This window comes from Idiotropiscis lumnitzeri, chromosome 8 (genome assembly GCF_059441095.1).
Source record: "Idiotropiscis lumnitzeri isolate Australia: NSW breed Sydney's pygmy pipehorse chromosome 8, RoL_Ilum_1.0, whole genome shotgun sequence".
Lineage (NCBI taxonomy): Eukaryota > Metazoa > Chordata > Actinopteri > Syngnathiformes > Syngnathidae > Idiotropiscis > Idiotropiscis lumnitzeri.
In genome coordinates this window covers 15,299,653-15,325,941 of record NC_142398.1, presented here as the reverse complement: position 1 = coordinate 15,325,941, position 26,289 = coordinate 15,299,653, and the positions used below count along the sequence as shown (strand labels likewise).

Below are 26,289 nucleotides of genomic sequence, written 5' to 3'. Positions count from 1 at the left end.
TCGTTCTGTTCCCAACTTTGTGGAATCAGTTCACTCAAACGCAATGTTTTTCTGGATGAAATTATATAAAATTCATCAGATGTATTCCAACATCTTGAAAAAAGTCTCCCTTTCTATACTTAGCATATACAACAACCAGGTCCCCCAATATTTTAGAATTAAATAGTAAGTAGTATAGTAGAATTTCTTTGGCTAGGTCTGTAAACTACAGTTACCTTTTCCCTCTCTTTGCTCGGCGTTCTGTGGTGATCGGATTGAGGTAATTCTGGAGCGACGACAGTCTTGACAGGCCCCTGGTCTAGTAAAGAGTTCAGAAAGAGCTCGGTCTGGCTGAGACAGTAGCTGCAGATAGTAAACATGTTAACGAATCAGTCATTTTGAAGAATTTAACTGGTGGTTAACAGTTCAATCAAATGAATATGAGTGATAACGAAAATAGATACAACCCAAAGCCAGATTTAAGTCTTACTTATGATCCCGAAAAATATCCTGGAGAAAATATCTGTCAATGGAGGGGAAGCGGGAGTAGAGCTGATCCTCTTTGAGCAGGGAGGCCCCATCACGCCTGCTTAGGTCTGCTCGATTTTGTCTTGACTGAAACAAATAGGGCAAGAGGTGTCACCAACGGAGATCAATGAGAAGTAAAAAATGACAGTGCACTACCTTCGTCATGTTCTCCTGCATCGCGAGTTCCTCTTTTATAATGTTCCGTAAAGAGACGCATGGCTGGGAGACATTCCAGTGGTCCATCACTGGCATCCCTGAATCTCTGCCACTCGGAAAATGTGACGTTTTATCCATCTGAGTTTCACTCCACTGTACTGTACCTAATGAAGTGGCAAATGTGCAAAAATTGTCCTGTCAGTGAAATTATTCATCAGTGTTATAACCATAAGATTGATAACATAAGTTAGGTTCGTTGAAGGCTTTAAATTGTCTCTAGCTCTCGAGCTTTTGGGGCCACGCGGTTAGAATGGAATTGTTTTTCAGAACCTCATCTGAGGTGGTTGTGAAATGCAGGGCCATGATTCGCCGACAGATGTAGTCATCAATGTGGCAAGTAACTCCACTAGACCCGTCCATTTCCTGGTTTACAGCGAGCGAGACAGAACTGCCGGAGATTGCAAAGTGACAAAAACACAGTATATATATACTAGTACACATAATTGTGTTTTCCAACATTACTGAACCAAATTTAAAATTTCACATGTACCAATGGATGAAAAGGCGTGCCCTGCTCACAGGGAGCATTCCGGTGGCCTTGACAGCGCTAAAGACGTCCTCCAGCCGTAGCCCGGCCTTCGTAAGCCCCCGCCTCTGGGGTGGTGTCCTGGCGCCGCCAGGCTGCAAGAGGGCTTCAGGCGCCGGAGGATGACAGAGAGCCGGCATTTGTGGCAGCAACTCAGATAGACAGCTAAGTGAGCTCACGCTCATTCAAGTGAAATGACCAGACATGTGCAGGGCTAGTGAAAATTTCTAACACTAACTTCACTATTTCATCCATCAGTACATTGATTTGATATGAAATTGTAACTACGGTTAAGTACTGTTGTAAAACACAACATATGCGTCCTGTATTTACTGATTTTTTAAGTCTGGCTTTGTTTTGTTTTTTTCATGTTTTGACTGTGCCAAGCGAGTGGTTTTGAATTCATTGAGTTTGTCCATTGATGTGTTTGAACTTACCGTCCAGAAGCAATTGGCTGGAAAGAGTTGCATGTCTCTTCCGTTCCTATGAAACAACAGACTTTACTTGCATAGATCAACTCAGATTGAGACAAATAAAATAGGGTAGATTTCCTAGTTGGACAGCCTCCGCTTCCATTAGTTATTTTCAAGGGTTTGCTTTTCACCTGGATAGCTTCTTTCCACTTTTGGTGGAGCAGTTTAGCCAGGTTCATATCCATCTGCACTGCATAGTCTTCAGAAGAGCATGTACCTAAATATTGTGGGCACATGCTTACCATTAATATAAGAGAGTGTGCATTTTGATTTATTGCCCAAGTCAATGATTAGCATAAAATTTGCATCATTACCTGGTTCGACTCCCACAGGACCAAACAGTTCAATTAGTTGCAATGCTAGCTCAGTGGGTAGTTTCAGCTCCACACTGTCAATGTTCAGGGCTTGACAGCCTTGATTTCCAATGGCCTTCCTATAATCCTTCTTCTGTCTTTCTTCTCTCTCCAACTCATCCAGCTCAGCCTGCAGAAGCCGGTGGGCCTCCTCCAGACTAGCAATCTCATCTGGAGTTGCATAACTTGTCTCTTTGACTATTGTTTTGTGTTCAATGTCATCATGTTTTTCCAAAGTAGGCAGGCTAGGACTAGCTGTGACTGTTTGTGAACGTGTATCCAGCTGATTTTTGGTTCGGACTGGAGAAGTTATGCCAACAAAACCTGACGAGTCATTATTGGGGGTCCCAGCAATTTCGCAAACTACTTCACACGCAGACTGTTGAAGCACATCGGCAGGAGCATGAGGAAGTTCATCCCCCAACTTGGTTTCTAATGATGCTACTGAGAGTGTAGCGCGCTGTTCAACTTCAACACCTTCCTCCTCATGCATCTCCTCGAAAACGTCCTCATCTCTGAAGAGCCTTTCTCCAGAATCTAATAACAGGTTGGTTGTCCATTCCAAGTCTTGATGACATTTATCATACAAGTCCTCCAATGTATCCAAACTAACTAGTTTAAAATGACGACTGAGGATGGTCAGACTCTCAAGACGACTTTGAGCTGTCTCAAATTCTTTGTCCTCCACCTGTGTGCTTTTCTCATGCACCATGCGGTACGGTACCGTATTGTGAGTGGATGGGTGAACTGCAACGGCAGCAGAAACCGCAGATGCGACCTCTGGAACAAATCGTGAGGAGACGCCACATAGGATTGTAATGTCACTGCAATAGCTGCAGGCAGCGACAACAGTATCTGCTGGGCATTCGTGATGATTAAGACGCCAAAGAACGGCAAAGTCCTGAGGTTCGGTCTGAGTGGGGCAATCTCTATCGGAAAAGAGAGGCGAGTCAGTTTGTGGAAGTACCTCTTCTTTGAGTTTGGGGCACAAGTCTAGTGTAGGACTAAGGCTGGTCTCACTGTCAGGATGTGTGGTGATAGTACTCGGACCAATGTCAGGCATTTGTGATGTGGTATTGGGACATTCAAGTGTTTTGAGAGAAGGAGCCAGGCAGTTCTGAGTGAAGGTGAGGGCTAGCTTGCACTGCTTCCCAGATCTGCGATTCTGACGCTGCTTTCGCTCTTGATTGCATCCACTAAGAACACAACTCTCTGGTTCCGAAGGGTCAGTGCCATAACTGGAGCTTTTAGGCAGCACTGTCACTTCATTGTCTGTCAGCTCCTTGCATTCTTTTGTGTCCGTCTTGGTATTGGTAGCAGACGCCAACTCTATACCATACTCATGCTCAGTGCCACAGCTTTTTTTTGGCTCAGAAGATTCAGATGTGGGAGCAGCCTGCTGGGTATCTGCAGCAGCGTCTAATTCTGTTTCGCAACAGATGTCTAAAACTGCTATTTGACTTGTTTCCTTTTCACTTTTTAAAAAGTCACAATTGTCCTGGGAAGATTCCACAGCTTTCCAGTCAGACACGCAATCTGGTAAATCAACTCTGTCATTCTCCTCTGTTTTTATATTCTGTTCTTTTTCCTCACTCTCAGACCTAGAGCAAAGGGATTCTTCAATATTGTCATCTGTTTCCAAATTCTGCCCTGGGCAAAGAGTAACAGGGGATGAAGAAGAAGAACCAGACTGGCAAGTAACTACACCAGTCAGAATCAGATCAAGAAGTTTCTGGAACTCAGTCAGATTAGTTCCAGGCAGCACTTTGCCTGTGTCATTGCGATCTTCTTTTGATATCACTTCCTTTTCACTTCCATCGCTCTCTTTATATCTTTCGTTTCTCCTTGTTTGTCGCTGCTCAAGTGGCCCTTCAGATGGCCACTCACCTACAAAATGCAACATCTTGGGCAGCTCTCCTTCTTTCCTACCTAACACTGACACCTCTTCTTTATTCATCTGTTCTTTCTCCATTGCCAATTCATCTGACTGTTCACTAGCTTTCACCAGATCTGAAGAATCAAACTTCCTCGTTGGTCTTTCTCTTGGCACCCTTTGTTTAATAGACTCAGAGAAGGCCATGGGGACTTCATTACTGCGGTGGTCTTCATTCATCACTGACTCAACAATACAATCAGGTATACCCTGTTCTCCACCGGGTGGATTCAGGGCATCCAGCTCAGATTCCAAAGCTCCCAAATCCAGGTTAACATCCTTGCCCAAATGTTCTGATGCTCTTCCAATTGAATGGAAAGGAAGTGAATCTGTTGATTGGTGGTTATCATCTTCCAATTTGTGCACCTCACCGAGAGGATCAATAGATGACACATCGGGAAGAGAGGAAAAGAGATGAGGCTGGGAATTCTTACGCCAGTCCATCTGTCCAGGTTCACTGACAAGGTCAGGACATTTTGCTTCAGGAGTCACACACCTGAGGGACAGAAGAAAAGTAGCATATATACAGTGACATCCAATGAAAGTGAACTCAACTCAACTTGATTCATAGAGCACTTTAAAAACAACCATCGCTGCCTCCATGGAGTAAAAATCAGACATACAAAAACAATGACAGGCAAAAGAATACATTTACACAAAAACAGTAAACACCATAAACCCCTGAAACAATGCAGAATCTGAGTCAAAAGCCATAGAATAAAAAAAAAAGTGTTTTAAGACGAGTTTAACAAAATGGACAGAGAGGGGGCTTGCTGGGGAGTTTTCTTTTTTCCAGGCCATTTCACCCTGCCCCAAGTTAATCTGTTTTTATCCAGCACTCAAAGATAATACATACTCCTGCATTTACAGTTTCTTGTTTGACCAGAATAGTAGCACTTGCCTCACCGGGGAAAATCTAGCCTTTTCCTTGTCTGTGCCGGTCTTTGCAGTAACTCCCTGCCAAACGTTAGGCAAGTCCTCTTTGAGTCAATCTGCAAAATGCATCTTAAAATACATTTTTATTTGTTGACTTGTGACTCAGCATGAGAAACTGTATCTTTTTAGTGTTTGTGGTGTTTTACTGTTTCTATTTTATTAATTTACTCAATTAACTCTGTTGTTGTATGACTATGTTTTGCTCCATGTACAGCACTTTCTATCCGGTGGTGGTTGTCTTGAAGGGGACAAATCCGCATACAGGGACTTGGCTCACACAATCACCGATTATGGCAAGGACAATGACTTTGTTCTCAAAATACACAAAACAAAAAGGCTCATTGTGGACTCACAGGGCCCGCGTCCCAAACAGCAGCACATTTACTTATCTTGTGCATGAAATGTGCTATAATAAATAAATAAATAAAACAGCCTTGCCTTTAACGGACTATTTGCTTGCAGATGCCGATTTCTGGCCATTTAGGCTTAAAAGCAATCCCAAATTTCAACAATAAACCCATTAAGACAGCCATATGACAGATGTTTTCGTAAACACATCTCCTGTTGCAAAGCACTGGGACAATAATTTGCACCACGCACACAACTACTGTTTCACAGCAGGTTCGTTTTTGTGAATAATTACATGATTCTGCTTATATTACACTTTCAGATGCAAGGAATTTTTTGTCTTTGATGATGAAATAAAGGATGTAATCTGCCACAAACTACAACTGATTCTGACGTTTGTGATTGCCACTCACTGTACGTTTCTGTTCTCCAAGTGAGGGTGCTGTTTCCACTCAGGCATTATTGCACCCATGATGGACTTGACTGTTACAAAGGGCTCATAGCCATTCAGCATGCGCCGAATCGTTTCCACAGACACACCGTGTTTGCTGCGTCTGCACAGGGACAACGGACAAACAGAAAAGACACAAAACAAAAACAAAGAATTTGATGACATTTATGTCTAGAAAAGTGACATTTTAGCAATTCATAAAGAAAGGTTATATTGTTATGTAATTCTTAGATCTTGCTCACCTTTCTAGCTCTCTGGGCATGTTCTTCCACCAAGTGTCCATCTCACGAAACAGCACTTTGTAATTATATTTCAATGCCTAACAAGTAGAAGTAGACGTTTCAGAAGCGCCATTAAAAATATATAATCAAACATTGCAGAAAACTAGATCAAGAAGTGGTCATTGCATCAAAGCAAGTGACTGACCTGGGCCACATAGGGCTTCATCTCCCAGCCTTGCATGTTTGTATTGTCAATTATGATGGGGGTAGCACCTCTCTCAAAAGCTTCTTTGGCTATTGGGTGAAGGCAAAATAACAGATGAAGTACTTGAGACATATGTTCTTCCAGTGGTCAAAATTGAGTTATGACTGCTTCATCCTATTTAATTAAGACAACCAACTGTACAGCTGTGTTTACCTCGCTTGTGGTTCCACTCATGAGCTTCCCCCAGAGTAGCAGGATCAAAGCGATAGTGTCCTTGAAGAGTGAAGTAGTCATCAGTGCTTAGAGCAACTCCACCTGGATTATGTTCTACAAGAGCTCTGCAGAGATGAATAAAAACGTTTATGGACAAATGCTTATTAGCAATATCAGAAATCAAATTATTTAGACGACCACCGCAATCCATCACTCTGAAAGACTATCCAGCAAGGGGAATTCGCCTTTTCATACCTAAATTTCATTCGGCTCACGAGGCATCTCCGCAAAGTCAGAAATTAATCACTTGCACACACAATAATTAGATTTTATTTTTTTACAAAAGATGAATAATGTATGCCTGTGAGTATTGTTATATGTCTACATGTGTTGTCCCACCATTAATATTAAAATATCTGATGTTAAAGGGTTATAACACTGTAATACAGATGTTATTTGTTTGTTAGCATTAAGCAAAACAGTCCCATTGAATATTGTGTATTCAACGAAATACTCATGTTTGATTGTACAGTAAACTTAAACTGGGAGTGGCAATAAAGAGTTCGAAGGTTTTTTTTATGTAACAGATCATTACAACCAACCCTACACCTAGTGAATCTCAAATAATTTCTCCCAAATCAAGGCAAAAAAAAAATAATAATCTGGCGTATGACGAATCTTATCTTCAAAACTCGTAAATTGGGACACTCATCGCGCCACTGTAGCAGAATTTTAATCTCAATTTCTGGATTAAAAATACCAATTTGGTTATAGAGTTTCTACACTAGTGTACTAAGCATTTCAGAGATGTAAAAACACATTTTGATAACTGCCAATGCAGTATATTCTGGGCAGCTGTAACAGAAATCTTACATCGGGTTTAACACATTTGTTCAGCACTGATGGTGATATTGTTCATGTCGTACCGAGCCAAAGTGGATTTGCCAGATCCTGGTGGGCCACGTAGCAACACAAGCACTTTCCCTTCCAAACGAAGCCTGCTAGACCGAGCAGGTGCAATTCCACCTGGATTATTTGGAGCAGCTGCTGTAGCCCAGGATTTGGGAATTGTGGCAGAATGTCTAAGAGGTGCTTGACTGACCTGGCTTGCCCAGGTTGAGGGATGTCCAATTGGACGGTGTGAAGGCGCAATAGGAGTGATAAAACAAGGTCCTTCGTTTCCATGTAAACGGGGAACAAAAGCAGGTGAATGAAGGTTCCACGATGCTGTGTTCACCTGGGAATACTGTCCTCCATTCTTTTTTTGAGAGGGCATGGGGACAGTCTGTTGTAAAAACATTGGGGATGACTCATTCTTTTTATACAACTGAAAGGCAGAGGGACGCCCTGAAGCTACAAGATCCAACTGAGGTTTTGGCCCGTCAACTGACTCTTCTGCCACAAGATGTGTGAAATCCACAACTGATTTCTGACTGTCGCCGCTGCCACGCTGCCAGGTGACGAGGCCATCAATTGGAGAGGGAGCTCCAGAATGCACCAAGTCTCCTTCAAGACATGGCCGCGCAGCAGACTGACGCTCACACTGAGGGACCTGGTTGAATTGAAGCAACTCCGGGAGGACCTGCTCTGGAAATGGGGGTGTAGGCAACGAAGAAAGTGTCATATCAGCAGAAAAACCCTGGCTATTATTCCGAACTTCCTGTTGCGCAGACAGCTTTTGTAGCTCCTGATCAACTTGAAGGTCCAACTCTTCCGTCAGGAGACTGCTAGACGATGGCAAGGTGAGTTGCTCTGACGTTTCAGAAGAGCCAGGGTCTCGTACAGTTTGAGAAACATGACGAGGAATAAGCAGGGCTGCGGCAGTGCTCTCAAATCCAGACACTGGAGTTTCAGCAGGGGCTGCATGTTCAGCAGCAATTGACAGTTCCAATAGGGAATCCATGGCATTTTCGACTGCAACACAAAAGCTAAAGTTAGTTTTCTGTGATCATTCCCTTTTTACCACTTAAATTGCCGTTATTAAACAGCTGACATAGGTAATGGCATGAAAATAAGAAACAACAATCAGGCTTGTCTGAAGATGAATGCTTATCCATTGCAACTGAGGCAAAATGGAGAGCACAAGCAGAGGTGCTCTTCATTCAGACTCAACACGAGTGCAGTACATTCAGAAATCCAATAGAAAGTAGCTTAGAAAATGGCAAAAATAATCACTTAATGTGAATTATTTTCATAGTTGGGACCCTAATTCATATCATGTACATTCATGTTGATGAGTTCACAATGGAAACCCTGAGAAACCTCAACATAAACAACACTAGTTGTGAGGAAAAAAAACAATCAGAGCATTTAGCACAAAACATTTACATAAGAAACAAATAATTGAGAGATTTGAGTAGTCTGCGCGGATGATTCCGTGTTAGTCATCTCAAAAATGGTCATGTACAGATAAGAGGGCAACCTATGGAGCAAGACCGACTTCACGTATGCAAAGTAATTCAACTTTATTTCCATAGAGCATTTAACAAGGCGATTTCCGAGTAAGTAAATAGAACACCACAATTAATAGCGTTTGTTTTTGTTTTGGTTTCGTGATTTACGATGCATTGCATTGCCGCTCCTGTGCTATTTAAAAGTAGTTGAATTAACTTTTAATGAACTTCCAATGACTTTACCTTTAAAATCAGCCTCAGACAGCACAATGTATATAACTTCGGGGTCCAAGTGGGAGAATATCTCTCGCATCTTTTGGGTGATTTTCTGCCTGTCTGAGTCTCCTTTGCTGGGTGAAAAGTTGGACGCCAATGCGACATTGTAACCCTGAAGTGGTCCGAGACCGAGGTTTCCCCCGGGAGGCGCCCCGCCGGGGACTCTGGTCGGGCTCTGTTCGTTTTTCTTTCTCCGAGGCATGATGGCACGTTTACAGTAAATCATTCGCTATAGTAGTTCACGTTAGCAGAGCAACTCGAAGCTAACTGCGAAGCTGGCGACAAAGGTTGATTTTGAGCCACTATTCGTGGCAGTGAAAAAGCGGCTCCGGAACGGACACCATTGTTCTTCCGTATCATAAAGCGTGAACAAAGTTTAATCCGTCAAGGTTATAACGTTTTTAGCAGAGCAAAAGTGTGAACTACAGAAACAGCGGACGACACGGTCGATAATGGCCGACCTCGGAAATCATAACACTTAGTACAAAATAAAAGAGTCTTCTGACCTCATTGAGGAATTTTCAAAATAAAAGATTATCCCAGCCGTGAAAAAACCTCGAAGACTTTCGTCACACAAAAAAATATGATTAGATTACGCTATTTAGATTGAAACGCAGCCAGTTAAGCAATTAATGTACTGGAAAATTGTAATGGCAATGCCATAAAAAATAACAACAATGCCAAATTTCTTAATGTGATTTTGTGTGGACACCAAACAAGTGGACGTGGCAAAAATTTCAAACTCATTTGATTTTGGTTGCGGGCCACATTGTAAATTTAATTGTAAGTTTTTGTATATATTTTGGCAATAACATGGACGGTGATGTACATGATTTGCTTTGCGCAAAATTATGCGGCGGGCCAGATGTGGCCCCCCAGGCCTTGAGTTTGACACCTGTCCTCGAAATTGTCAATCTGTGTCTAAATGAGTGTGAGGGCTGCTTTGTCCATATGCCCTGCAATCTACGACTGATGTGCGATCAGTGTACAACACTTCTAGAATAATTGCAATTCGGACTGCACATTGCAATGAACACTGTAAAATTAAATAGTTGAGTTACTGTGTAGCTATCATACTATATTACTCACAAAGTCATGGCCTACCAATGTTGACATGTATTAATATGCCATCTTCAGCCTGACATTGTTATGACACGCTAGTATTGCTATTTAATTATGGCTTCTTATGCCCTACTGTTTAGATCAGTGTTTCTCAATTATTTTCTGTTATTAGGAAGAAAACGTTTTAAGCTCAAGCAAACGCACCGCTAGAACTATATATATATATATATATATATATATATATATATATATATATATATATATATATATATATATATATATATATATATACACATATATATATATATATATACACACATATATATATACATTGTATATGTATTGTATTGACATAAACGGGGACATAAACGAAAATATATTTCATCAGAAATTTTGTGACGTGTCCGTGAGATTTTCAAATGTAAGGTATCCTGAATGCGCCTTGGCTAAGAATGACCTACTGTACTTTTGTGGCCCGCCAGGTATTTGGAACTGTAGTATTCAACGAAGCCAAAGGGGGGCGCTCTTCATTCAGCCGTCCCACAGATAGCATAGACTGAACGAACAGAGCTTTGTGCGGAAAACTAGACCCAACCTGTGTCAGACTAATGAATTAAATCAGACCACTCGAGAGGTAAATACCAGCAAACGGGTCCAGTGCAAGTCAGCTGTGATTATACTCGCGCTGTTTAGGAACATCCGCGTGTAGCATTTTTTCGGGTGCTTAGAATCGTCCGTGGACGCAAGTTACTGGTGTTTGAGGAGAGCTCAGGGCAACGGTAGCAGCCCTTCGCATGTTAACTAGAGGCAGATGCGTTGAAGTCCAAAAAGAGAGCCAGAAGTAAATTTGATCCATTCTTAAACTCACGAAAGTTGTTGCATTTGTTGGAAACCTCGGGATCTCCCCGCCGGTGTGGATGTTTCATGTTTAGGTGAAAGCATACTTGACTTCCTCCGTGGTTGTCTGAGGAGGGAGATGTGATGGTTACCTGAATAGTTTGCGGCCTAACACTAGCAACTAGCCAGCTAGTCGGCTAACGCTCTGTATGTAGCAGCTACTAGCTAACCGTGCTTCCCGCTAAATACCAATGCTGTTTTGCTCCAGAACTCCTTCGCTAGCTCAGTTGATAACCTGTGTGACAGTAGGAAGACACAGGCAACGCGCACGTGCTATTTAATGTGTTTCTTCAGAAGACGCAGTCGGTTGTGACGGAACTCATATTGTAAATGCGATGTTCTAATTAGCTAGACGATGCTTTTTATTGTATTTACGGAAACCTGGGACTGATCTGTAGCTGATGTTAGCATGTAAGCTAATAATGTGTATATATCTGCTTTTAAATTGGCTTTGTAAGTTCAAAATGTTCATCAACCTCCAACCTTAAATAGTTCCACGCCGTACGAGAAACGTGTGTTGTGTTGAACGATTAGAGAGTGAAGTAGTGCTCTAAACGAGTTTTTATTTTGTAAGTGTAGTAGTATGGCGCTGTTGAACTTTTGTTTTCCGGCCCATAGAGGCCAGTAGAAGACCGCTTGGTTCCGACGTCTACAAGCATGGAGTTCCCGCAACAGCAGAAACCGGCGGGCGACGGCAAGATCTGCTATCCTCCTGGAGTTAAAGAGATAACGGACAAAATCAGCAACGATGAGGTGGTCAAACGGTTGAAGGTAGGCACACTTTACCTTGGATGGTCTCTTCCACCATGCCAAAACTCACTTCTGATTTTACAAAGCTGTGCAAGAGTTGGAACCCTGTTTTTTTTCTATCAAGACCTCTGAGAGTCACACCATATTTGGGAAAAACTATAGCATATAAGTATCAAATAATGTTTTGTTTTTAGAGTTGCATGAAAGCCCAGTTCAAATGAAATTGCCTGCCGTGTATGGCTCATGGGCTGCAAGTTCTTATGATAAAGTTATTTATTCATTGCCATAAAATATTTTTCTTTCACTCCTCTTGCCAAACATCAGCTGAGATAGACTCCAGCTTACCTATGACAATAAGCAGTGTAGAGGAGGATGGATCAATCAATTTAAACTGTGCCACTCTGTTAAACTGGGAAATCTGCAAGTATCCTCCTGTGTGAACTTAAAAAAGACAAACCATCCTTCCGTCCATTTTCTATGTCGCTTGTACTTACTCAGTAGGATTATGAGAATCTGAAGCCTATGTTGTGCGACAGGTGGTGTACAGACACCCTGGCTTTGTCATCAGTCACTAGTAGGACACAGATAACAAATGAGAGGATGTTCAAGTCGCAGAATAGACCATAGCCAATATTTGAGTGACCAATTTAGACACTCAGGTGCATTGATAATACTCATTGTGTCTTTTCATACCTTTCATATTTTGTCATGAAAATTTAGTTGTAGCCTTACCACAGGTCATTTTGAAGATTTGTTCTGCCACATTGTTGTTTGTGTAGAAATAGCAGTAAATAATAAAGGCATGGATGTCGGTATAACATGTCTAATGGGGTAATGATGCTGTCATACGAAAGAATATGTTTGCTTTGCATATATAACGCAAAAACAGAATGTATTAGCAGTTTTTCTTTTTCCGTGAACACAATATATCTATTTCTGTCGAATATTGTTTCCTAAAGCGGTCAGTGAGAGCATCTCCTTTGCTCAGATCATTTATCCACCGCACAGATGTGGCATATCAAGATGCTGATTAGAAAGCATGATGTTACCACCATTTACCTCATGCATAAAGTTGATCAGGTTGATGATTATGACCTGTTAAATGTTGGTTCACTCCTCTTCAATGGCTGTGCAAACTTGCTGGACAACGGAAACACCGACAATCCAGAGCATCCGAAACATGCTCAACCACCACTGAGTATGCTAGTCATGCAAGAGCTAATCTGTTTTCAGATTCCAGGAATGGAAAGCGCTATTGCAGCATGGAGTCGTGCATTATCCTGCTGCAACATGAGGTGATGGTTGTGGATAAATGGCGCAAGTAATCAAGTCTATGCGAAGGACATGTCGAGCAATTTCAAATTGACAGTGCAGAAAATTTACAAACATTGTAATTCTGGAACCAGTTTGAGGTAAAAGGTGCACTGTTTGGGAAAGGGTGAGGGAACGCAATATTGCACACATACTGGTCTCTAGTTGGCTGCAGGCTGCAAAGTACAAGCTGATGGGCGATGAAAGGCATTGATGTGCGTATAGCAGTCACGCACCTTTCCATTTAACGGCCTGTCACAATCAGGTCCTGATTGGTCGGAGTGCCACTACTCTACAGCGTAATTCTGCTGTTATGTTTTGGTCGTTCTGGTAATTGTCACTGGACGCTAATGTGAAGCGTCATTTAATTTTGATAATTTGCAGTATGGCAATGATTTTAATGTGGAAAGCTGAGACAGTGCAACGGCAACTTGCAATGTGTGATGATATTTTAAATGCATTACTTGGTTTAAACCTCTGCTCCACTAGTCATATAAAAAAAATGGACAATTTGGATTTTTTTTCTCTTCGTGACTTCAGTGGATAAAATTGATTTTCCTTGAAGTACTATTTTAACACCAACGCTACCCATCAATTTCTTTTCAAAGGGAAAATAATTCCCTTTCTCATCTGATTGTCTTCCTTGTGTTTTGAATTTTCTCTTCTGTAACTGAATTTTCTCTTCTTTCTCTTGACAAATGTAATCCAGTGCAGCCTTGTAAAAATGTTTAATATACTGTATATGTGAGATATAGCTGTACAATTTATATAATACATTTGCGTAATACATCCATCCAGTGCCCACATAATTCCTCCATGTTGGCAGCAGGCAGCTTGTTACTGCTTGTGCTCGAAGGCGTACAAGTGGTGCTGTGCACTCTGTTTGCCCATCCCCCTCTCCTGCAAATGTCTTGTGTTTGTCTCATTTGCGTTCCCATACTCCACTCTATGAAGTCACTCAAATGTATCGATGGAGACTCGTGCATTCCCCTTTGTCTGCATGTAACTCCATGATTTATTTGACAAACAAGTACTTTCAATGTTCTAATTATGAGTCTCATAAAAGCAGAGATAAAATGATCAGTGGTGCTCTACTTAAAATACTAAAACCTGTCCAGTAGCAGTACATGTAATGCAACTTTGGGCGTGCAATTATGCAGAAAGTCTTTTTAGTGCTTTAAAGTGTCTAGTGCGGTGGAGTATGGTCAATAACAGTTGTTCAAGTATGTAGCGAGTTGGTGCTACAATGATCCGTGCGGTAGTAATGCCCCACATGAGTGTGCAAACATTTGCAAAGTGCCAGCATAGAGTTTGAGTCAACTGTTTAGGGAAGTAATGGTGAGAGGGAAGAAGCTGTTTGTTTCTCAGCTGGTATTGGTGAGTCGATAGTGCCTAACTGGAGGCGGTAGCTGGAAGAAGTGACCAGGATGCGCTGGGTCCAGGAGAATTTCTTGTGCCCTTCTCTTGGTTCTTTAAGTGTGCAGGTCCTCAAAAATGTGTTGTGGGGTACTGATGATCTTTCCAGCTGTCCTATCTGTCCATTGCAGTCGGATTTTGTCCTATTTTGTGGCAGCACCAAACCAGACTATGATGGTGGAACACAGGACTGATTTGATGACTTCTGTGTAGAACTGTCTCAAAGGCTCCTGTTGCAGGTTGTGCTTCCTCAGCAGTCTCAGGAAGTACATCCTTTACTGGGCTTTTTTTCAGGATGGAGTTGATGTTGGACTCCCATTTCAGGTCCTGAGAGACTGTGATTCCCAGTAATTTGAATGTCTCGACGGTTGACACAGGGCAGTTGGACAATGTGAGGGGCAGTGCGCCAGCTGTTCCACTTCCTGTCCTTTTGAAAACTCGTCACAGTCTTTGATGCGGCCGATGGCTGTGGTATAATCTGCAAACTTCAAGAGTTAGACAGATAGCTGCGTAGAGGTGCAGTCGTTTGGCTAGAGGGAGAAGAGCAGCGGCGAGAGATCGCATGCTTTAGGGGCCCCAATGCTGGTGGTGCATGTTTATATTGGATCTCAATTCTTTTCCCAGCTGTTTCCTCCATTTTATGTATATACATATGTTCACCCAACGTAAGTGACCCGCAATAAAGAGAACTAAGATGCACCTGAAATCCCATCTAGCCTTCTGCATGAATGCCTTCTGTGTGGTTTTAGCTTAGCTTGCAATTATTGCATTAGCTTTTCGAACATATTTGTGTCACGATAACAAACCAAAACATAAGTCAATGTTTCTAGCAATAAATCAAAAAGTCAAAAAGAGCATCAGACAGCTCCAGCTCAAGGTCTGACCAGAATGAAGAGATCAGAACATGTTACTCCAGTTCTAAAGGCTTGACACTGGCTCCCACACAGCTAGAGAATATAATTTGAAGTACTGCTACTGGTTTATAAATCACAGAATGGTTTTGGTCTTGAATACATTAAACAAATGCTAATGAGATACGCTTGCGATTGTCACATGACCAAACCCACAAACCCAGTGTGCCGTGGTTGGTTTTTCCCTGAACCCTTAGGTGCTGTGATGTTTTTGGTGGAAGGCAAGTGGCAAAATTTCCACCACCTTAGATCGACAAAAGCAATTTGAATATGTTGCATAATTCCTATTTCACAAACGCAGGATTACTCCGAATACTGTGTTTAGCCTAATGGGGCCACATAGAACATACTGTATTGTAGAGGAAAATTTTGGCTTTGTTTCCCCTTTAAGTTCAGGGTAAAATATGTATTTATTTTTTTAGTGTCCATTATTTTTTTTTAAATAAATGCACTTGTCCATAAAGCCCCCTCCCCCTCTGTCCTGGCTCTCTGGTGTTTAAGCATGCATAAATTCCCCCTCACAAATTCATCACTATTGCAATGCTGCATAGATGGTGGTGAAAACCTACATGGACATGGATCAAGATTCGGAAGAGGAGAAGCAGCAGTATCTTGGCCTCGCACTCCACCTTGCCTCGGAGTTCTTCCTCAGGAACCCCAATAAAGATGTGCGGCTACTCGTCGCCTGCTGTCTGGCTGACATCTTCAGGATCTATGCTCCTGAGGCACCCTACACCTCGCATGACAAACTCAAGGCAAGGAGCCCTCTTTTGACAGTGATTATAATATTGCACAGTACAGCCAATTTATGTATAAAAATGATTTGGGGCTTAACAAGCGATTTGTGCTTCTGCCTTTAGGACATCTTCCTCTTCATCACTCGACAGCTAAAGGGACTGGAAGACACCAAAAGCCCTCAGTTTAACAGATACTTTTACCTTCTGGAGGTGATACTCAAATTAGTTATAGACTAAAACACACAAATGTTTTCTGAAGGTGTTTATTTGATTTCATCTCTGTTCTTGTAGAATTTGGCATGGGTGAAATCATACAACATATGCTTTGAACTTGAGGACTGTAATGAGATCTTCACCCAGCTTTTCAAAACCCTCTTCTCTGTGATCAAGTAAGGCCTCTGTTTATTCATTATATTGCATACATATTTTGAGTTGTTGTGGGCTCACAGTGCCGAGGTCGTGGGTTACATTCCGGCTCCGGCCTTCCAGTGTGGAGTTTACATGTTCTAACCCGTGCCTGCGTGGATTTTCTCCTGGTACTCCGGTTTCCTCCCTCAAAAATCACAGATGTGCTATTTTGTAGTTTAAAGGTTAAACAGGCAATTATAGTCGCTTTAAAAGGTGCGCTAATTATTGTCCACAATGATTACCTTGCCTGAAGAGGTGGAAATTGGTTTCATTATGCTAACTGAACTCTATGTTAAACGTTTTGGGCCATTTCCAAGACAATTTATTTGTGGTCCAGGTAATCATGTACGTCTTCCCGTCTCCTTCCTGCAGTAACAGCCACAATCAGAAAGTGCAGTTGCACATGATGGACTTGATGTGTTCCATCATCATGGAGGGAGATGGAGTTACACAGGAACTGTTGGATAGCATCCTCATTAACCTCATCCCTGCACACAAGGTGGGAGTTACACTCGAAATTATTTGTCTTATGTCTTCCTTAATTGAAGTAATTTTGGATTTATTTAAGAAAAGGCAATGTCGGGTAATTTTCACCAATATGTAACTTTTTTTGTACAGAATCTGAACAAACAAGCGTATGATCTTGCAAAGACTATCCTGAAGAGAACCGTCCAGACCATCGAAACGTGCATTGCAAATGTCGGTGGCTGCATGTACACCTCAACCTCGTAGTGATTATCATTTTCTTCTGCTCTTATGAAATGTCATTTATTATCTTGTTTTTTTTTTCCTATTCAGTTCTTCAATCAGGTTTTAGTGATGGGTAAATCCTCTGTCAGTGACCTGTCGGAGCATGTCTTTGACCTCATCCAAGAGCTCTTTGCCATTGATCCATTGCTGCTTACCTCTGTTATGCCACAGCTGGAATTCAAACTCAAGGTTAATGACACAGACACTCACACACATACTTTTCAATTCCCAAGTTCACGTGATGCATTTCTTGAAAATATGCCACCCAGATGCTAGCATAGCCTCTGCAGTCATTCCGAATTATTTTTTTAAATTTGCCTTTTGTCTAGTAATAATCTGGTTTATACAGACATACCTGTAAAGTCTAAAGAAATGTGACCGACCATACACGTTTGTTATTTGCAGAGCAATGACGGAGAAGAGCGTTTGGCTGTTGTCCGCTTGCTAGCCAAGTTGTTTGGGGCCAAAGACTCTGAGCTAGCCTCACATAACAGACCTCTGTGGCAGTGCTTCTTAGGACGGTGAGTTGCGTGGACCCTATGCAGACATGGGTCATGACACTGAATTGCTTCTGGTGAAAAGTAAAAATTACAATTACTGCAATTTAATGTATTTGAGGAAGTTTATGCCTTCTGGTGCCCCAGAGAGCCCGAGTAATTGACTTGGGAAAAAAAAAATCAAATCTCATGGCCCATTATGGGCATTTAAATGCTTGTACAGTATCTACGCTGGGGCTTTGCTGTATGCTGGGTAGCCTAAGGAGCAATCAGCAAAGTCTATATATTAATGCTTATTCTTTAATATATTCATACCGACATGATAGTTAATGTTGCTTTGATTGTGTTGTTACATTTACTGCAAGTCAAACATTTAGCCATCTACATTCTCCTTTATTTTCTTCAAATTAGTTATTGAGTAACTTGTGTTGCCGCTCCAGGTTCAATGACATCCATGTCCCAGTGAGGTTGGAGTGTGTGAAGTTTGCCAGCCATTGTCTCATGAACCACCCAGACCTGGCCAGAGACCTTACTGGTGTGCACATGCTTTGACATTGTCTTGACATACACAGTGGATTCCTTTGGTTTTCTTGCCTGAATTCAATCTACTTCTCCCTTGTCATTTCCAATCACCTCACTAAAGAGTTTTTGAAAGTGCGTTCCCATGACCCCGAGGAAGCCATTCGTCATGATGTCATAGTCACCATCATCAATGCTGGGAAGAAGGATCTTAATTTGGTCAATGACCAGCTATTGGGCTTCGTAAGAGAGAGGACGCTAGACAAGAGGGTGAGAGAAATGCAGCAGTGTAACATAATGTCACAAGGCAAGGTCACATTATTCTTGGAACACATGCATGAACATGAAATGGAGTATATTGAGCATGTTCCTCACGTATATATTACGCCTGACAGTGGCGAGTGCGCAAGGAGGCGATGATGGGCCTTGCTCAGCTTTATAAAAAATACTGTTTGCACCACGAAGCGGGGAAGGAGTCAGCCCTGATGATCAGCTGGATCAAAGACAAGCTGCTGCACATCTACTACCAGAACAGCATTGATGACAAGTAAGATAGAATATTTTCATCTTAATGAAATAAAAATGTAACTCTAAGGAAGGATGACTTGATAGTCAGGATGTTGAGATTTAAAAAAAAAAAATCCATCCTAGAAGCTTGGTTTGAGCATTAATAATGAAATGTAGCAAGGATTCTCTAGTTCATCCTCTGAAACTCTCAATCTCTGTTCTGCAGGTTATTAGTGGAAAAGATCTTTGCCCATTTCATGGTCCCCCACAGCCTCGAAACAGAAGAGAAGATGAAGTGTCTCTATTACTTGTATGCCTGCCTGGACACCAACGCTGTCAAGTCAGTAATACTGCACCAAACAGTGTTACGTTTGTGTTTTCTGGACGTAGTGCAATGGAACCAAAAATAAAATAATATAATCTAAGCGCAATAATGATCTGGTCGATAATTGTTCGGAAATTTATAATATGATTTTAATATGTTGAAACGATAAGTCAAACAACATAAATTCTTCGTCTCAAGACCAGTTTTTAGTACCATTTTAACAATGTCTAAAGGGTCTGTGTACTCTTTGTTGTTCGTCTGTTTACAACAATGACGAGACATTCTGAAGTTGTATATTCATTTTATTCCTCCTAGGGCTTTGAATGAGATGTGGAAGTGTCAGAATATGCTGAGGGGCCTGGTTAAAGAGCTGCTTGACCTTCACAAACTGCCTGTGGTGCGTTTACTCAAAGGATCTTCGTCTTGCTTCTAATCAAGTTGTAGAATGAACATGTAACCACATTTTCTTCTCTCTTTTAGTCTGAAGCCAATAACACTGCCATGTTTGGGAAGCTAATGAATATTGCAAGTCAGTAGCCCAACTACACAATAACTGTTGTTTTCATTGTAGTCCGTAATTGCCAAATAAAGCAAGTCTCTTTTTCTTTTGTGTGTTTTTCAGAGAACCTGCCAGATGCGGGGAAAGCTCAAGATTTCATGAAAAAGTTCAACCAGGTTCTTGGTGAAGATGAGAAGCTCAGAGCCCAACTTGAGATTCTCATCAGTCCGACTTGCTCTTGCAAACAGGCTGAGATCTGTGTGGTGAGAGATTTGTTGCTTGCGCTTTCGTGAGTTATATTACAAGGTCATGGTGATTTAATCCTGGCCTTAGTGTGACAAGTAGAAACTGCAACAATTTAAAAATGCTGTAACACCGAACCAATTTGTTCCCATTTTCTCCACATTTTTGAATGTCACGAGTTGTTCATGAATGTGGTGTGCATCATTTGCATGTTCGGATTAAACATAACATAATGTAGAAAACAGCAAATGTATACCAATAAAACACCATCACTGTTTGTTGTCTGTACAGAGGGAGATCACTAGGAAGTTAACGTTTCCCAAACAACCGACCAACCCTTTCTTGGAGATGGTGAAGTTTCTGCTTGAACGCATCGCCCCTGTCCACATAGACTCTGAAGCAATAAGGTGTGAAAAATGTATAATTAAAAAAAAAATCAGTCATCTCCTATGAAATTCTCTGTTGTGAACAAATAGAAGTACTTTACATATTAGCAGAGTTGTTGAACCTATGAAACCAGGATTCAACAGTTTCCTACTCATGTTTGCCATTGTGCATTTCTCATTCAGTGAGACACCATGTGGTTGTGAGGTGTAACTGCAATATCAGCGAGTTTGCAAGTAACCCTTTCTGCAATATGGAAAAACACACCATTAGGGATGACAACTCCGTGGCTTAATAGATTATCTCTTAATATTACTTCGCTGTTATTATGGTGCATTCTGAAGAATTAAAAAACAGCTTGATTAAACCTTTTATAACCAAAGCGTTTATATTTTAGTGCTTTGGTAAAACTGCTCAACAAGTCCATTGAAGGCACAGCAGATGACGATGAGGAGGGCGTTACCCCGGATACAGCCATCCGCTCAGGCTTGGAACTACTCAAGGTATATGATACCATGGAGTTATCCTAGTTCATTATTAATTGGTAATTGGTCATCTGTCACGTATTTTATAAATTGGATTCCCCAAAACAATCCTAATTCTTTCAACGGCAAAGTTGTCTTCTGTGCTCTGTAACCATTCTTACTACTCCTTTTAGGTTCTGTCTTTCACCCATCCCACAGCATTCCACTCATCAGAGACCTATGAGTCTCTTCTCCAGTGTCTGAAAATGGAGGATGACAAGGTGGCCGAGGCAGCGATCCAGATATTCAGAAATACCGGGCAGAAAATTGAGACAGAACTCCCACAGATAAGATCGTATGTGTTACTCGATCAGCGAACACATCCCAATGGTGAATTGCATCCTTGCTTATAAATCATCCTATGCATCCATCAGGACTCTAATTCCCATTCTACATCAGAAAGCGAAGAGGGGAACACCTCATCAGGCCAAGCAGGCAGTGCACTGTATACATGCCATCTTCAACAATAAGGAAGTGCAGTTGGCTCAAATATTTGAGGTAGAAGACCGAAAACAAACCCTGCAATGTTTCAGATTTTTTCTCGGGAGGGGAAAAAAAGAACATTATGATGTGGTTTGTGTCCGCCGTACAGCCGCTTTCGCGGAGTCTAAACGCTGACGTGCCTGAGCAGCTCATCACGCCGCTTGTGTCGCTGGGCCACATTTCCATGTTGGCACCAGATCAGTTTGCCTCGCCAATGAAGTCCATAGTGGCTAACTTCATCGTCAAAGACCTGCTCATGAATGACAGGGTGTGTGCAAATATGCTCCAATTTATAATGGTTGATTAGAGATCATTTATGCTTAAAAGATTAAAAAAAAGGTTGGGTTCATATTGTGCTTCTGTGTTTCTAGTCGGTGGGAAACAAGAATGGTAAACTGTGGACCACTGATGAAGAGGTTTCACCTGAAGTTCTAGCTAAGGTCGGACATACACGCGCACACACACACACTTAAGCATTTGTCAGCTTTGAATTGGCTACATTTTTAAGAACTAATACATTTTAATGCAATTTCTCCTGATCTCATTGAATAAGATGTTTTGGGTACAAGTGGGATATATTTATCATCCAGTTAAAGCGGCACATTAAAGAAGTGTGTGTGCCCCTCTATTCAGCTAATTATTCGTGTTCATCTGATCTTCAGGTCCAAGCCATCAAGTTGCTGGTGCGTTGGTTACTAGGAATGAAGAACAACCAATCCAAGTCAGCAAATTCCACGTTACGCTTGCTGTCAGCCATGCTGGTTAGCGAGGGAGATCTCACAGAACAAAAAAAGATCAGGTAACCTTGAGGTAGAATAGGAGTGTATCAGCATCACAAACTTGTGACTTTCACTGACATATGGCTACATTTTAATGGAGGACTACTGCTAGTAGTTTTTCATACAATTTGAAACAAGCACTCAAAAAACCTTGAAACACTAGTGCAGTGGTCTCCGACCTTTTTTCCCAGGGAGATTTTTCACAACAGTGTATATGTAATTCTCATTTTGTATCCTCTGTCTGCCAGGCATGATATCAAAAGGCTGGTTGGGCACCACAGCTCTAGTGTGTTAAAAATAATTCTCGTTGTGACGGGTTGTTTTGTCTTACCATTTCTTTTTTCCCTGCAGCAAATCAGACATGTCTCGCCTAAGGTTGGCCGCAGGTGGCGCCATTATGAAGCTGGCTCAGGAGCCCTGTTACCATGAAATCATCACGCCTGAACAGTTCCAGCTGTGCGGCCTTGTTATCAATGTCAGTCTGTCCTTCAATTGGCATTAAGTCAACTTATTAGTGGGATGCTTTGCTGAGTCAATGCATTTCTTAGTGGGAACACCTTTTTGGAGGCATTTGCTAAAAGTCGCTTATATGCAATTTGTCACCTCCTGTGTACAGCATAAACAAACATGGTTTGTGTAAGACAAAATTGAGCCGTATTTTTTATCAGCATTGTTTTTGATACAGCTCTAGCATCGAATTTTGCGGTTGCTTTGAGTCAATTAAGCGGCTCTGTTTCCTTCTGTATGCAGGACGAGTGCTACCAGGTGCGCCAGATCTTTGCTCAGAAGTTGCACTTGGCTCTCGCTAAACTCTCCCTGCCACTGGAGTACCTGGCTGTCTTCGCCCTGTGTGCCAAGGACCCAGTGAAGGAGCGCCGTGCCCACGCCCGACAGTGCCTACTCAAGAACATCTCAGTGCGCAGAGAGTACATCAAACAAAACTCGCTCACTCAGGGTAAATGTGGTCACATGTCAATAACATGGTCTGAAAGATCACTATAATCCATAATTTGATCTCTTTCTTTTCACAGAAAAAATGGTCTCCTTCCTTCCAGAGTATGTTGTTCCTTTCATGATCCACCTGCTGGCTCATGACCCGGACTTCACGAAACCGCAGGAATATGATCAGCTCAAAGACATCAAAGAGTGCGTGGCGGAAGATGCATTTTTTTGTCGTTTGTTTACCAATTACTTCTACTGAGCCATGTTTTTGTGTGTTTGTTGCACTCAGGTGTCTGTGGTTCATGTTAGAGGTGCTGATGACCAAGAATGAGAATAACAGTCATGCCTTCCTGAGGAAGATGGTGGAGAACGTCAAACGGACCAAAGATGCACAATGTCCTGAAGACACGAAAGCCAACGAGGTACACGAGGCAACAAATGTGAAATAACCAACTAATGTTGGCACCGAGAATTAATTTTGTTGTCTTTCCTCATGGTGTGTGTTGTTGCGTTTTCAGAAGCTGTATATTGTGTGTGACGTTGCTCTCTTCGTTATCGCTAACAAGAGCACCGCATGTCATCTGGATTGTCCAAGTGACCCCGATATATGCCCCATATTCTTCCTAGCACTGGACAAGGCAAGAAAAGACGTTTATTCACCTTTGAATTGTAATGTTTCAATATTTCATTGTTGTTATTTACAGAAACTTTAACATTTTTTTATTCCTCTTGACGCACTAATGTAGGAAGGCCATTTAACCTTGACCCTCATTTCATACTGTTTTTTTTCCTCTCTCTTCCTTATCATCAGGACTTCAAAAATGACAAAGACTATTTGTCAGGAGAAATGCGACAAATGCTGCTCACGGGAAAGGTAAATGTTATTAAACATTCACTGCTGTGACTTTTTTAATACAATTTGTGCAAATTGTAAAGATTTTACTTGTGTACAAACTTACCAGTTCCTTAATCTTCATTCTCCAGGTCTGCGTCATGTTTTTTTTTTTTTGTTTGTTTTTTAAACAAGCTTTACCTCTGTAGAAGTGTTAACTATATATCCTTTGTCCTTGTTCTACAGCCTAAACAAGCTCCAGTGTTGGTGACTGTCAACAAAACTCTGACTGTACCAGGCAGGAAGATCTTTAAGGCTCAGGCAGTTTCAGATACAAGTAATACCAGCACCAACTCCTCGCCGTTAAGCTCCACTGTCAACAAGAACAGGTACACATTCCATGCTATATTGCGGTTCACGCTACATCAGGGTTTTTTTTCTGCAAAACTTATCAAGCTCCCTATCACGTGAATCCTAACCATATTGTTCTATGGGGATCTTTTTTGTGTGTTTTTAATTATACTTATTATAATGCCCTTGCATGTGGGAAAGGATAAACAGTTTCTGATGCACTTGATGCAAAACTGTGGAGGAAATTAAATAGAAAATGCTTTCTTTAGCGCAGATTATCACCTACTGTATAACGGGGTTGGTCTGCAATGAATCCCCGTGATGAGTAGTGGTTCACTGTTCTCCAAAATCTACACACAGTGGCAGTGAAAGGAATGTGCCCTTCATCTGTGTGGTTTTAAACTTGCAGTAAAAGCATCACAGCAACAGAGCCCGCAGAGAGTCAAACGCAAGAAAATAATGAGAACCCGGTCATCAAGAAGGAGGATGTAAAAAAGGTACGCTCTGCTACGGGTATTGATTGTTGACAAGTACAGCTCATACTGCATATTTTCTCCGCCTTTATCTTGCTCCTGCCGTTATAGATCGAGGCTAGTAAGAACACGACCGCCGATGCTGGAACGGAAGCACAGCCCACGAAACGGCGTGGCCGGCCACCCAAAACGGCGACAGCTGCTTCTCCTACGCCGGCAAGCAAAGAGACGGCATCGACGGGCGGCGGGGCCGGTAGAGGCAAGAAGAGAGGAGCTGAGCCCAATTCCAACCCGGCAGAGTCCATCAAGATATCAAAGCAGCAGAACGACGAGGGGACAAATCGACAGATGGATCTGCAGAGGTAAGGGTCCAACAGAGACGTGCTAACATTGTGTGTTTCTGTGCAAATGTCAACTGAACTGACATTTTCAATGTTATTTTGTCGATGTTGAATGAAAACGTGTCAAGGAACAACAAACTCATTTAAGAAGAAAATCATAATTGAACGTAAAAAAAAAAAACGCAAGCATTGTCTGTTCATGAATACAAAAACAAACTATAATTATTATAATGTCTTTTTTTTTTTTATTTCCTACATGGGCTTTTGAAGTTGATGAGCAATCCATCCTGGTTCTGCTGTTTATGTCGGATTCATGGAAGATTATTCATTTGTCTGAACGTTCTTTAGAATACCATCTTGAGTTTTTATTACACGATACTAAGACCATGTTATACGAATATGCTGCTTTACATAAAAAAAAGCATTTTTTATTAAAAAAAATCTTAAAACCAGCAAACCTGTTGTGTAAAATGGATTAAAGCTAACTGAATTTGAAGAAACGAAAAGTCAAAATGAAATGCAAACGAATGGAAAAAACCCTAGGATGAATCAGTCTTTGAAAAGTCTGGTGTTACCATTTTTTTTAATGATTTTTATGATTGTCAATGATCTCAATGTAAATGAACATTTTTAAAAAAATAATTGATTGACTCTTCAACAAATGGTGACGTGTCGGCACTCTTCCAAGCAGATTCACATCTTTAATGCACTGTAACAACTTTGGACAACATATTGTAGGACATTGGGGACATAGTAAAGCTCCTCTTTTATTTGATTTCAAATACATTTTTTAAAGCCAAAATGATTTCAACCTGTTTAAATTGTTGAGTGGCACAATATAAAGAGCACGTTAAAAGTCAAAGTTGTTATTGAGTGGTCATGGAAGATTCTATTCTATTCTGCTTGTTTTGTTCAAGGTAAAGAGTGGCGCCACAACTGTAGTAGAAGGACCCGATTTCTTCAAAGCCTCCCATCCCATCGTACATGTTCCTCTGGCTGATATTCTCCTGGACATTTATGGACCTTTTCTTAATTCCGTCACACAGATCTACGTTTTACCCACACGTGGACTATCATGGTGTCCTAGAGGGTTCTTAAAAACATGCTGTAGTTATAATTTGAAGCCCATTGTATGTAGGTCTTAAACTTGTTATATTTTTTCCCCTTATTTTGTTTTGTCACGCTACGCTTCTTTTGTGGAGACATTTTTAAGAAAAAGAAAAAAAAAATCATGGACATTTTACAGAAATTTTAATCCGGTATGACTATTGCTTATTAAATTCCCTGGTAAAAATCC

General features: G+C 41.4%; 2 protein-coding genes across 8 annotated transcripts in view; one reads left to right on the top strand and one right to left on the bottom strand.

The window, feature by feature from the left end:
* Window positions 1–11,170, bottom strand: part of n4bp2 (NEDD4 binding protein 2) — a 14,926-nt gene extending 3,756 nt beyond the window's left edge. The window contains exons 1-12 of one of the 2 annotated variants that reach the window (XM_088302171.1): window positions 10,982–11,170; window positions 7,309–8,296; window positions 6,383–6,507; window positions 6,170–6,258; window positions 5,986–6,062; window positions 5,706–5,846; window positions 2,037–4,504; window positions 1,854–1,939; window positions 1,687–1,732; window positions 664–827; window positions 470–594; window positions 216–342 (exon numbers count right to left, since the gene is read on the bottom strand). In XM_088302171.1, the coding sequence (XP_088158297.1) occupies window positions 216–342; window positions 470–594; window positions 664–827; window positions 1,687–1,732; window positions 1,854–1,939; window positions 2,037–4,504; window positions 5,706–5,846; window positions 5,986–6,062; window positions 6,170–6,258; window positions 6,383–6,507; window positions 7,309–8,296; window positions 10,982–11,039 (4,494 nt within the window). In that variant the 5' untranslated portion in view covers window positions 11,040–11,170. Of the gene's footprint in view, window positions 1–215; window positions 343–469; window positions 595–663; window positions 828–1,686; window positions 1,733–1,853; window positions 1,940–2,036; window positions 4,505–5,705; window positions 5,847–5,985; window positions 6,063–6,169; window positions 6,259–6,382; window positions 6,508–7,308; window positions 8,297–9,018; window positions 9,511–10,981 lie in introns of those variants that run through there. The other variant, XM_088302170.1, reaches the window with a different exon arrangement.
* On the top strand, window positions 10,603–26,289 carry pds5a (PDS5 cohesin associated factor A). 6 transcript variants are annotated; one of them, XM_088302172.1, is made up of 33 exons: window positions 10,603–10,747; window positions 11,629–11,781; window positions 15,950–16,153; window positions 16,259–16,345; window positions 16,427–16,524; window positions 16,916–17,042; window positions 17,162–17,242; window positions 17,342–17,482; window positions 17,699–17,814; window positions 18,231–18,325; window positions 18,434–18,579; window positions 18,705–18,856; window positions 19,043–19,156; window positions 19,457–19,538; window positions 19,622–19,670; window positions 19,764–19,903; window positions 20,175–20,290; window positions 20,665–20,770; window positions 20,926–21,086; window positions 21,166–21,289; window positions 21,384–21,542; window positions 21,646–21,714; window positions 21,937–22,073; window positions 22,405–22,528; window positions 22,804–23,008; window positions 23,085–23,199; window positions 23,285–23,417; window positions 23,514–23,633; window positions 23,807–23,869; window positions 24,074–24,216; window positions 24,588–24,675; window positions 24,763–25,013; window positions 25,910–26,289. In XM_088302172.1, the coding sequence occupies exons 2-33, from the start codon at window positions 11,668–11,670 to the stop codon at window positions 25,911–25,913; spliced, it is 3,864 nt and encodes a 1,287-aa protein (XP_088158298.1). In that variant the 5' UTR covers window positions 10,603–10,747; window positions 11,629–11,667; the 3' UTR covers window positions 25,914–26,289. The 6 variants fall into 6 exon arrangements, with proteins under 6 accessions (XP_088158298.1, XP_088158303.1, XP_088158302.1 ...); XM_088302177.1 differs by lacking the exon at window positions 25,910–26,289 and adding an exon at window positions 25,263–25,407; XM_088302175.1 differs by lacking the exon at window positions 10,603–10,747 and adding an exon at window positions 10,772–10,954.

Coding starts and splice junctions, on each gene's coding strand:
- pds5a (XM_088302172.1), top strand. CDS start 11,668: ATGGAGTTCCCGCAACAGCAGAAACCGGCGGGCGACGGCAAGATCTGC. Junction 11,782..15,949: donor AGGTGGTCAAACGGTTGAAG/GTAGGCACACTT, acceptor AATGCTGCATAG/ATGGTGGTGAAAACCTACAT. Junction 23,009..23,084: donor ACAAAACTCGCTCACTCAGG/GTAAATGTGGTC, acceptor TTCTTTTCACAG/AAAAAATGGTCTCCTTCCTT.